This window comes from Cetorhinus maximus, chromosome 26 (assembly GCF_964194155.1).
Source record: "Cetorhinus maximus chromosome 26, sCetMax3.hap1.1, whole genome shotgun sequence".
NCBI lineage: Eukaryota > Metazoa > Chordata > Chondrichthyes > Lamniformes > Cetorhinidae > Cetorhinus > Cetorhinus maximus.
The window spans coordinates 8465711-8478736 of NC_135904.1; the positions used below are offsets into that span (position 1 = coordinate 8465711).

Here is a 13026-nt window from a genome sequence, read left to right on the forward strand (position 1 = left end):
CTAAACTCACACACTCAAACCCATCACACATTCACTGGCATCTCACTCACTGCCAGCTCAAGGGACATCACCACTCACTCTCTCACACACACCCTCACATCTCCATCTAGCCTCATCTGCTCTGGAGACTGCCTCCTCAGCCCTCACCCTCTTGAGGCCACTTGCACAGATCAACATGTGCCCCCACATACACCCCGGGATACCCCACAGCCCTGACCCTAAAGCCTCTTCCCTTGCCTAAGGCCACTTCTCCCCCTTCCCCAAGCAAACCCTATCCCTGCAGCCATTGAAAAGCCCCCCACATATGGCTGGTCTGGTAGGTTGAGACCTACCTGTGAGACCCCCTAAAAGTGATGTGGTTCTGTCTGTGAAGCCTGACGCTGATGACAGAGTGCTGACTGAAGCAAGGTTGGCAAACAAACCTCGAGGTCCCAAGTAAAGTGCAGCCGGCCAGGTGCACGACGCTTATGTGCCGCAGTGAAACACGTCGGTGTGTTTTCCCACTGATGTGGGCAGACAATCCAGCGGGGGTGGGGGGGACAGGCCTAATCATGCAGATGTATTACAATGAGGTTCCCGACATCCGATGGCAGGAAACGCGGCCCGCCATTGGCTGGTTGGGCGGCCAATCTCATACTGGTTTCACGCGGCCATGAAACCATTCGCGTCGTGTTGTCCGCTCACGCCACCGAACATGCCCACACCGGCCGGCACAAAACTACCCGCCAAAGACTTTGCCTCCACCAGCTTTTGAGGAAGAGAGTACCAATTCCAATTTCCTTTTGAAAGTTACGATTGAATCTACTTCCACCGCCCCATCAGGCAGTGCATTCCAGATCATTATCAACTGCTGCATAAAAATATTTCTTCCTCATCACTCTGCTGGGTTTTTTTTGCCAATTATTTTAAACCTGTGTTCTCTGGTTACCCACCCTTCTGCCATTGGAAACAGTCTCCCCTGATTTGCTCAGTCAAAGCCCTTCTTGATTCTGAACAGCACTATTAAGTCTTCTCCTCTCCTCTGCTCTAAGCAGAACAATCCCAGCTTCTCCAGTCTCTCCACATACCTGAAGTCCCTCATCCCTGGTTCCATTCTAGTAAATCTCCTCAGCATCCTCTCCAAAGCTTTGATATTCTTGCTAAAGTGTGGTGCTAGAATTGAACACAATACTCCAGCTGAGGCCTAACCAATGATTTGAAGAGGTTTCGCACAACTTCCTCACTTTTGTGCTCCATACCGATCTGTACAAAGACAAGGGTCATATTTGGTTTTTTTTTTTAAATAGCCTGCTAAACATGTCCTGTAACCTTTAAAAATGTATGTAAATAATTATATAGAATATGCATCACAGAAACACTCAAGTCCTTTTAAAATTGCACCATTTACTTTTTTATGGCCTCCCATTCTTCCAATAAGACAGCTCTCCATTTTGTTTAGCGTCTACTCCCTTTCACTCAAAGTTGCTTGATCCAAATTATCTATTGCTTTAAATTTAAATCATGCAGAAAATGACTCTGCTTTATTAACATTCGGAGCTGATGGATAATGTGATTCTTTTTGTTTCAGACAGGGGTAGAGGAGATCAGCCATTCGGTCACCTCTCGGAATAAGATTGCCAGTGTGGTGCCACATTAGGGACAGTTTGTGTCGTGGAACTATGCCAGCCGGTTACTGAGCTGTGATTGTCCAACCTCTTATCAGGATGGGCTCCTATCACCAACACACACACACAGCAGAATTCCATCCTATCGAGGTTCTCTCTGGTTTTTACAAGGTTTTTTTTTGTCTTCCTTCCATCTTCTCTAATGACCCTCCGCTATGGGCCATCTGCCCCCTGCTACCAGGTCAAAATCAGCCGGAACATTTGATGGGGTACAAGAGCTGAGAGAACTGGAGGTATTTGTGCACAAATACTTGAAGGTTGCCGGACAGGTTAACAAAGCAATTAACAAAGCAGATGGGATCATAAGCTTTATAAAAAGAGGCACAGACTGCAAAAGCTAGGAAGTTATGTTAAGGGTGAAATCATCCAAGGTTTGCACTAAATGTGGTAGTGGGTGTGGAAAATGGTGTTTTACCAGCCGGACACAGTGGCGGGTTTCTACGCTGTATCATTTGCATTCCGCCTCATTAATTATGCAGCCACAGGAAACTCGCAGTCTCGTTGGTGGGCAGCCTCTGAATCGCCCGCCACGCTGTTACCTCACTGTTTCCTCACTCCGGGTGCCATATCTAAACTGCAACAGCGCACACAGTTCTCAATGCCTGCAGCCCAGGACTGCTCCAGTGAAGACATGGCCCTGAAAGTCAAGGAGAGTTCAATGACCCGTCACTGGAATGCCTTTTGGAGGCCCATCGTGATGTCCTCTACCCCTGCTCTGGCCACAGGAGGCCCATCAGTCTCACCACTCGGCTTGGTAGCGATGGCAGTGGTGGTCAGTGCCAATGCTACACACCAGGGGTCGGCCATCCAATGTAGAAAGAGGATGAATGATCTCATCCGTGCTGCCAGGGTATGGCAACCATCTCATCACTCTAAACTCACACACTCACAAACCCATCACACATTCACTGGCATCTCACTCACTGCCAGCTCAAGGGGCATCACCACTCACTCTCTCACACACACCCTCACATCTCTATCTGGCCTCATCTCCTCTGGAGACTGTTTCCTCAGCCCTCACCCTCTTGAGGCCACTTGCACAGATCAACAGGTGCCCCCACACACACCCTGGGATACCCCCCTTCCACAGTACAGCCCTCACCCTGCAGCCTCTTCCCTTGCCTGAGGCCACTTCTCCCCCTTCTCCAATCAAGCCCTAGCCCTGCATTCATTGAAAAGCCACCCCCGCCTTATGGCTGGTCAGGTAGGTAGAGACCTGCCCGTGAGCTCCATTAAAGGTGATGTGGTGCTGCCTGTGAAGACTGGCGCTGATGACTGCGAGTGCTGCCCGCAAAAAGGTGGGCAAACAAACCTCGAAGTCGCGAATGAAGTGCAGCTCACCAGGTGCACGTCGCTTATGTACCGTTGTGAAGCACGTTGGCGAGTTTGGATGATCCAGCGTGGGGGATAATTCCAGCGAACAGGGCTTCTGAAATATAACACTTACTCTATAACAGATGCTGAAATATTGAAATTGGGTTCCCGACTTGCAGCGGCAGTAAACGCGGCCCAACATTCAAGGGTGGAGCAGACAATTGCAAACTGGTTTCACGACAGCATAAAACCAATTTTTGGCCTTCTTGCCATATTGTCCACTCATGCCGCCAAACACGCCCGCCGCCAAACACGCCCGCCGCCAAACACGCCCGCCGCCAAACACGCCCGCCGCCAAACACACGCGCCGTCAAACACACCCACCGCCAAATCATGCCCGCCGCCAAACACACCCGCCGCCAAACACACCCGCCGCCAAACACACCCGCTGCCAAACACACCCGCCGCCAACTGGAGCGGAAAATTCCTTTCAGCCCCAGCTGAAGTATTGTGTCCAATTCCGGGAATCAGGCTTTAGGAAGGATGTGAATGCTTCGGAGAGGGAACAGAAGAAATTGACTAGAATGGTACCGGGGATGAGGAATTAGAGTTACGTGGATAGCTTGGAAAAGCTGGGAGTTTTCTCCTCAGAGCAGAAAGGGGTTTAAGAGGAGATTTGATCGGGGTGTTTAAAATCATGAAGGGTTTAGATAGAGTAAATAAAGAGAAACTGTTTCCAATGGCTGAAGGGTGGATAACCAGAGGACACACAATTAAGGGGATCGGCAAAACAACCAGAGGCAACATGAGAAAAAACGTTTTTACACCGTGATTGGTTAGGGTTTGGAATGCACTGTCAAAAATTATGGCAGTTACAGTTTCAATAATAGTTTTCAAAAGGGAATTGGGTAAATAGTTGAAGGAGAAAATATTTCAGGCATGCGGAGAAAGAGTGAAGGGGTGGGACTAACTGGATTGCTCTTTGAAAAAACCAGTGCAAACTAAATGGGCAGAAAGGCCTTCTGCTGTGCTGCACTGTTCTGATTCTGTGATTATTTAAGCTACTCTTGGTGCCCCCTGATTTTACCTTTCCTGTTGGAGGGGTGCTCAGCCGGTTTCTCAACACCAAGTTACAGGGCTGAGAACGGGACCCTAGCCCCCAACTTGCTGAGCCTCATTCAATTAAGATTCAAGCGGCAACACAAAATAAAGATTCAAAGAGGTGACCAGGTGTGTAGATGAGGGCAATGCATTTGACGTAGTCTACGTGGACTTCAGCAAGGCTTTTGATAAGGTCCCACATGGGAGACTGATAACGAAAGTAAGAGCCCATGGGATCCAAGGCGATTTGGCAAATTGGATCCAGAATTAGCAGAGTGGCAGGAAGCAGAGGGCAATGGTCGAGGGGTGTTTTTGTGACTGGATGCCTGTGTCCAGTGGGGTTCCACAGGGATCGGTGTTGGGTCCCTTGCTGCTTGTGGTATATATAAACGATGTAGACTTGAATGTAGGAAGGTTGATCAGTAAGTTCGCAGATGACACGAAAATTGGTGGGATGGTAAATAGTGAGGAGGATAGCCTTAGATTACAGGAGGATATAGACGGACTGGTCAGATGGGCTGATCAGTGGCAAATGGAATTTAACCCGGGTAAGTGTGAGGTGATGCACTTGGGCAGGACAAACAAGGCACGGGAATACACGATGAATGGTAGGACCATGAGAAGTACCGAGGATCAGAGGGACCTTGGTGTGCATGTCCACCGGTCCCTTAAGGTAACGGGACAAGTGGATAAGGTGGTTAAGAAGGCATATGGGATACTTGCCTTTATTAGCCGATGCATAGAATATAAGAGCAGGGAGGTTATGCTGGAACTGTATAAAATGCTGGTTAGGCCACAGCTAGAGTATTGCGTGCAGTTCTGGAATCCGCATTATAGGAAGGATGTGATTGCACTAGAGAGAATGCAGAGGAGATTTACCAGGATGTTGCCTGGGCTGCAGAGTTTTAGTTATGAGGAGAGATTGGATAGACTGGGGTTTTTTCCCTGGAGCAGAGGGGATTGAGGGGGGGACATGATTGAGGTGTATAAAATTATGAGGGGCATAGATAGGGTAGACAGGAAGGAGCTTTTCCCCTTGGCGGAGGGATCAATAACCAGGGGGCATAGATTTAAGGTAAGGGGCAGGAGGTTTAGAGGGGATGTGAGGAAGAATTTTTTCACCCAGAGGGTGGTGGGAATCTGGAACTCACTGCCTGAAAGGGTGGTAGAGGCAGAAACCCTCATAACATTTAAGAAGTATCTGGATGTGCATTTGCGATGCTATGGCACACAAGGCTATGGGTCTAGTGCTTGAAAATAGGATTAGAATGGTTAGGTATTTATTTGACTGGTGCAGACTCGATGGACCGAAGGGCCTTTTTCTGAGCTGTAGACCTCTATGACTCTATGACTCTATTGTGGTGATTTTTCTAATGGGCTTTGAGCTTGATTTCAGAGTTTAATGTTGTTAGAACCATTGAACTGAATCACCAGTTCAGATGCCAGAGCTTAATGTTTTACACAAGAACTTTCAATTATCACTAAAGACTGACAAGTTGTTTGAGGGACATATAAACAATATATTTGTTTACTTGCCTCTACTTTCAGCTAATTCATGGACTTATCTATTGAGTCATTTAAGAAGCCAATATTAATGTGGAATCTCAGACTCTGGGCTTTGGTTTGGTGATATATGGATCTGACCTGTCAGACTAGAGGAGTAAATTATCTTGTTATATTTACCAAGGTCATTCCCTCTCTAGTGTCCCTGAAATTATTCCAGTGCAAAAATACAAGAGACAGCCTTGCAAATGGAGCAATAGTTGATCAACAGTTCATAATTGTGATTTAAGTAAAGTAACATTTTGAAAGCATTGCAGCATATTTAACATGGGTCAGCTATTACGGCTGCCAACTCTATTAGGACATATTCTTGGAGCTCTCGTCACATGACCTCATGCCTGCAACCATCCCGCCCGGTCAAACAGCCTCCAATATTTTTATAACTAATGGACGGAAGAAAGTAGAGAACAAAACACAGTTTTTCAAACGCTCCTCGGAGTTTTCTCACAGGTTGCTCGCAGCATTGTCCAGGGAATTATCCAATGGTTGGCAACACTGTTCCACATGGAAAAAGTCAATTGCTCCTGGAAAGTTTAATTTATTTTCTGCCACACTTTCTCCTAGACCAGCCTCTACCATGCAGTCAGTTTTCAGCCAAGAGCATGCATGAATCAATGGCTGCATTGTCCGCAATTGGTTGGCAGAAGCCCAATTCAACAGAAGCCTGCTTAAGCTTTTCCTCATTTCTACCTCCCCCACTGTAGCAAATCTGGTTTCTCCTCCACCTGCACCCCCGCCTCCCCCCCACCCCCCCACCCCCACCTCCCCCACAACCCCCCCACCACCACTGCCCTCCGCCCTGCCCTCCTATTGAAATAGATTCAACCAGTTAGCAAATCCAAGAGCTGGAGCATTCCACCGGAATGAGGGGTGCATCATGGAGAAACTCAAGTAGAAGAGGATTTAAGAATCAGGCACGTATTCCTTTGTAGCGCTTCAAGGTTAAATCCTGATGGTTTACCAAAGCCAAGTTCAATGGACAAAAGAAAAATAAATAATTGGTATGACACGATGCTGGGGGTCCAGGGGGAGGGGCTAACATTTCTGTTGTCAATCGCTAACAGGTTGTCATAAATTTGCTAACATTATCAACAGGAGGGATTTAATACCTAGGGATAAGAATATGGTCTGGTAGGTTATTGGTTACATTGCAGGCCTAATAATCCAGAGGCCCAGACTAACGATACGGAGTCATGAGGTCAAATCCCACCAAAGGTAGTTGGGGAATTTGAGTTCAATTAAATAAATCTGGAATAAAGAGCTAGTACAAGTTATGGTGACCATGAAACAACTGGATTGTGATTAAAAACCCACCTGGTTCATTAATGCCTTTAAGGACAGAAACCTGCCATCCTTACCTGGTCTGGCCTACGTGTGACTCCAGACCCACAGCAATGTGGTGGACTCCTAACTGCTCTCTGAAATGGCCTAGCAAGCCACTCGATTGTATTCCAAAAGGTGACTCAGCGTCACTTTTTCAAGGGCAAATAGGGGTATGTCAGCTTTGCTGGAAACACCCACATCTTGTGAATGAATAAGAAAATTTGCTCTGGTTGCTATAGAAACATTGTAATTCATTCAGAAAGAACAAGCTAACTACACAGTGCACAGGGTGGTAGTGGCAGCTTACCCCTCCCACCATATTTTCCAACATGAGTGTCTTTTTTTAACTCTCTTTCTGTCTCATTTCCCTTCTTCCCGCCAATATATTAAGTCAGGGCTTTGCAAATAACCTGGTATTCAGCCCCTCTGCAATGCACTCCTGTAAGCGCTCCCTATAGGAGTTGAGTTGGAGAAAACTGCTTTTTTCTCTCTCTTCCTGCTGGCAACCAGTTAGCCAGACCAAAATTGCAAACAGCAGAACTTTTAGGAACAGGAAGAGGCCATTCAGCCCATCAAGCCTGTTGTTGACATCAACTCCTACAGCTCATTTTGTCACCATTTCCATTGATTCCTTCTCTCACCAGTGTGTGGAGAACTCATGAGCACAATCCTCTTTTTCCACCTAAGGCCAAATATGTAGTTGTACCCATGCCACGATGCATTTTCCCATAATGTTAAGACAAAGCAAATTTGTAGTCTGACTTCTCAGTCGTATCAAGGTAAAAAGGCCACATACGAAGAAGATTGACCAGGTATTAAATAGAATTCAGACAAGAGAAAGAAAACATAGTGCCTTTCACAACCTCAAGATGTCCCAAAACAGTTTACAGCCAATGAAATACTCTGGAAATGCAATCACTGCTCTAATGTAGGAAGCACAGCATTATGTGCGACAAGCTCCCAAAAATAGTAATATGATTGTGACCAAGTAATCTTTTTTTTAGTGATGTTGGTTGAGGGATAAATATTGGCCAGGGCACTAGGGAGAAGCCCACCCTGATCTTCTTCAATAGCATCATGGGATATTTTCTACCCACCTGAGAGGGCATTTGGTTTAACATCTCATTCGAAAGATGATGAGACATTAAACAAGACCCTTTGGTCCTCAAGATTGTCACACACGCTAAGTAGCTGAAGCAAAGCAAGTTTCCCAAATAACAAGCTGAATTATTTATAGACTGTATTTTTGGCAGCTTTTCATACACTCTTGCCTAGCACTTTTGCCTGTAGGTTGCGATAAAGATCTCTGACCGTGAAACAGACCCGTGAACACAAAAGTCACAAGTGAGTTACGATCAAACTTGTAAGTGACAGGATTAATCAATTTTTGTTTACCTATGTATCAAGCCAAAATTCAACATATTTTCAAGACATATTTATATCTCGTTGATCCCACAAGCCTGGGACACAAAATAAAAGGTTTTCAGTACTGCGTGTGTGGTATTGTTTGTACGTATCCCATATGGACATCCAGTTAAAGCATAAAATCTGGAAGATGGTATTAAATTATGCTTGAGAAATGACTGCTGTTGGTGATGCTAATGGGCGGATGTACTAATAGGGCTGATTTTTGCTGACTCCAGCCCTGGGGGACGCACAGGACATAAAGATCAGGTAGTAAGGGTGGAGATTGTGATTACTGTAAATTCAGGCCCATGAGGCAGTTCGATGAGTCTGGAGTGGAGAGTCCTCGGCCTCTTTTCCTCCCCCCTCCCAATTCATTTTCCTGTGGGACAATTTTTCCCGCGTGCGTTTGTGTCCAAGAAAATGTAGCATTTAACTCAAGAGTGTCCCCTCCAAAAACATAGGGGGCAGAATTTTCCCCCCGTTGAGGGGGGGGGGTGGGGGGACATTCAAGACCGGGCACGGGGAGGCGCACCTCCAATCGAAGCCCCCGATCAGGGATGCGTCGCCATTTTACTTGTGCGGGCCAATGAAGGCCCAGCATGATGTCTGCCAGGAAGCGCTATGCGCCCCCTGTGCGGGCAGGGTGAGATTCCCTGAGCTGAGAGTGCGCATGTGCACGATGCAACGCACTCACCTCCCTGAGGCTAAGTGCTGCCTCAGGGAGATCGGCTCCACATTAAAAAATATCGAAAACAGAAAAAAAAAATTTCCCTGACACGTCCCCTCACGTGACACTGTCACATGAGTTGGGACATGTCCATCACTTTCAATTTCATTTTTATTAAAAATTTATAAACCTACATGAAATCTCAGTCCCGCCCGTGGATAAGGTTTTGCGCTTTCTCTGAAGCCCGCCAGGGCTCCCGGCCTGCCCGCCAACCTTAAGGTTGGACAGGCAGGTCCACTAATTACATTAATTACTTTGTCAATGGCCTCAATTGGACATTGACAGGTCAGTGGGTGCGCAGCTGATTCAGCTGGACACCCGCCGACCTGAACATTGAAATGGGGCGTGGTGACACGGGGAGTTCTCGCCCACCTGCTGCAAACCTCCAAATGATGAAATAAAGGTTTAAAAAGCTGCAAAAATATGTCCACGCACCACAATCATTTTTATTTTATTTCATAACGGAGATTTCATCCCGCCCTTGGATGAGGTTTGATGAAAAATGTAAAGACCGCCTGGTCTGTAAGGTTGGGGGGGTCATGAAAAATCAGAGACAATTGCGCCCTTAATGGGCTTTAATTGCCCTCTTAATTGTCAGCGGGGGCGCTTCTGGCTTTTGCACCTGCCCGCCGAGTGAAATATCACACGATTGTGCGATGACGTTGGGGTCCTCGCCCAACATCATCTCGCACCATTTTACACCCGATCGGGTCAGGCCCACGCCCGTCCACGGGACCTAAAATTCTGCCCCTGGAGTTTCCAGGAATTTAAGATTAATCTCCTGGACGCTACTGTGTTCTACAGATTCCAACAAAAAATTCAGCAAAACAACCATAAGGGCATTAAAAAAAAACACAGCGTTCCTTTCTACATTTAAAAGAGAAGTTATTGTTTATGAAATGTAAAAATATTGGAGACAGAGGAAATGAGTGAATTAAAAGTCAGGGCAGCTGGAATCATTTGATGAAATCTCCAGGAATATGTCCAACCAAAGTTTGCAACCCTAACGTCAGGGGTTCCAAGGGCAAGAAGGAGAAAGCGGGTAAGATGGTTTTCAAAAAGTGTAAATACCGTCCACCCCCCCATCACCAGCCCTTCCCCAGGACACTACAGTCCAGTCAGAACCTCCTGTTGACAACTGGAAGGTTCTGATCTCCGCGGTATCATTTCCCACACCTTCTACTGGCACCAGGTCCTGCCTGTCCGGTGGGCCTAAACCTGCTGGAGAGAGATAGGATTATCCTGACACTACTGGGCAGCTCTCTGCTGGGTAGAGGCAGGCGAAGGATGTCAATGAGATCCACCTCATGTAGTCACATTACATTTCTGTGTGTGCAACTTCAACACACACATCAACCCACTTAGAATAACCGAGTAACAATAATAACAAAGTGATCCTTCGCAACAGTGGGATCTCGTTCAGATGATTGACAAGTCTCACAGCCAATATCACAGCCAAAAGCGAGTTCTAAATTTGCACCTGGTCAGCTTGACCTCGAAGGCCCCATGTTACCCTGTTCTAGAATCACCACCACACACATAAACAAACAGTAACTGATCCCTTATCTCGTTCCTGTTTGGGGGACCTGTCCGTGTGATAACTGCCCGCTGCACAACAATTCCAAAAGTACTTCATTGACTGCCAAGTGGGGCAGCATCCTAGGGGTGTGAAAGGTGCTATAGGAATGCAGGCTCTTTTAAAAAAAAATTCGTTCATGGGATGTGGCATCACCGGCAAGGCCAGCATTTATTGCCCATCCCTTATTGCCATTGAGAGGGGCAACTAGGGATGGGCAACGTCCATGAACACAATTCACTGAGTCGGCCAGTGTTGGATGACACTGGGGGGGATGGGTTGAACTGAGCGACTAACAAAGATTCTTAACACGAATACTTGACCCGACTCATTTTAATTTCTTGCCTCTGTCCAGCAAACAGTGGGAGCTGGCTTCTGCCAGCGCACACATGGCTTTGATTTCTCTTTGGCAATGCAGTGAGAAGCAGAGCTGCCAGATAAGTGAGATCTGGATCCTTGCAGGAGGAACCTCCCCCCACCCACTCCACCCCCGCCACCAGTCCATCCTCCCCACCGACTCGAAGGCTCCTTTTTTGACACCTGCCAACACCTCCGAGCATATCAAGTGCCAGAATTTGCTTTTAACAGGGGTCCTGTGGGCAGACACTGGGACCCTGACCCTGGCTGGCAGCTCCTCGTCTTATCCTGTGCAGCCTGTGAAGGCTGAGAGTGCACAGACCCCAGCTTTTTACTGCATTGTGTGACTTGCAAGGCATCTGCAGCACTCAGCAACACTGAGCAGATTGGAAACCACTTCGCGTCACAGTCCAGCATCTCGACTGGCTTTACAGATTAAACCAAAAAAAATAAAATAAAAATAAAAATAAATCACAGGTATGGTTTCAGTCTTCTTACCTTTGTGACAGTCATGCAGAAATTATTTCTGGAGTGGGAGGAGGTGTGGGGTGCGAGTACGAGAAGCTTCCAGAAGGTAGAGTGATGATGGTTCTGCAGGGACGGGGATGAGCCTCTTGTGTTGTTGCTGCTGCTGCTGTTGCTGCTGCTGCTGCAGTGAGTAGGCGTCAGTGATATAGGAAGCCCGAGAGAACTCTTTCCAATCTGATTAACCCAGCCTAATGTAGCTTATTGATGGCTGTGATGTCAGCATTCATTTATAATGGATGAGCTCCCTGATAGGGAGGCTGGTACTAGAGAAATCTTCACACGGGGAGGAGAATGAGAGCAAGAGAGAGAGAGAGAGCCTGTGTGTGTGTGTGTAACAGCCAGAGACCACAAACAAGCAGGAAGTGGATAGATTTTCACTCGCCAGATCACCAGTGAAACGCTTTTTTTTTCCCCTTTGCTCTGTAACAATACCAATTCCAGGGAGAGCTTCAAAGAGCCATGGAAAGGAGGGGTGGAGTGAAATACTCCAAAGACAAGAGAGCCAGCATTCCTTTCTTTCAACCCAAGGCATGTGGTGCAGTGCTGGGGAGCAAGGGGGCAGGGTTACAAAAGCTGGATACACTGCAGTTTAACCTGCTGCATCCAAGCAGAATAAATTGTACCGGATTAATAATTTACACCAGGCTGCGTGCAGTCCGAATGTGAAGGGGACACAAGGTTGAGGAGAGTCTGAAAGATGCCATTCCTGAATTTCCGAGATTTCCCGAATCTGAATCCTGCAGCTGGTTATATGACTAAAAGCTTTATTTCACAATCTCCTAAACAATAGGTTTCTTTGTGGGCCCCAGCTGTCTGACTAATTGAGGGCTACCTCTGGCTGTTGCTTCCCAGGAGACCACAGAGTTTTCAACCTCTGGTTCTCAAATTGTCCAGTGAAGTAATCTGAATTGAACAACTTCTCCACATTAACAACCTGAGGTTCTCAAAAGACTTGATGCCTTTCAAAAAAAAAAGTAACACTTTTCCTGTTAAGATTAAGGACTGTGAATGTGAACCATTCTGTACTATGAACTGTTGAGAACCATTGAGTAGGATCCCGCATTCACTGCTGTCACCTTGATGACAGAAATTCCATGTATTTTACCACAGCACTGGCAGCAAGAAGTGATTTCATTGTCTAGGAAATTATAACTCCCAACAGCAGCTGCTGGGTAAATGCAAAGAAAGACTTCCCTTTATATATAGTGCCTTTATTAACCCCAGGACATCCCAAAGCCCTTTACAACGAATGAAGTACTCTTGAAATGTAATTACTGTTTTAATGTAGGAATTGTGACAACCAATTTGCGCGAGGCAAGCTCTCACAAACAGCAATGAGATGATCAACAGATCGATGTTTTTTTGTGATACTGATTGAGGGCTTGGCCAGCATTCTGGGGAGAACACTCTTCCAAATGGCGTCATTGAATCCTTTATGTCCAACTGAGAGTGTAGACAGGGCCTCA

The 13026-nt window shown here is 46.7% G+C and overlaps 1 protein-coding gene across 1 annotated transcript in view; it reads right to left on the reverse strand.

Annotated features, from left to right (window-relative positions):
- The window catches only part of coro2ba (coronin, actin binding protein, 2Ba), a 169390-nt gene extending 157411 nt beyond the window's left edge, over nt 1-11979 (reverse strand). Inside the window, exon 1 of the mRNA XM_078530060.1 lies at nt 11531-11979. Within this exon, the coding sequence (XP_078386186.1) occupies nt 11531-11545 (15 nt within the window). The 5' untranslated portion in view covers nt 11546-11979. The remainder of the gene's footprint in view (nt 1-11530) is intronic.
- Between the last annotated feature and the right edge of the window lie 1047 nt (nt 11980-13026).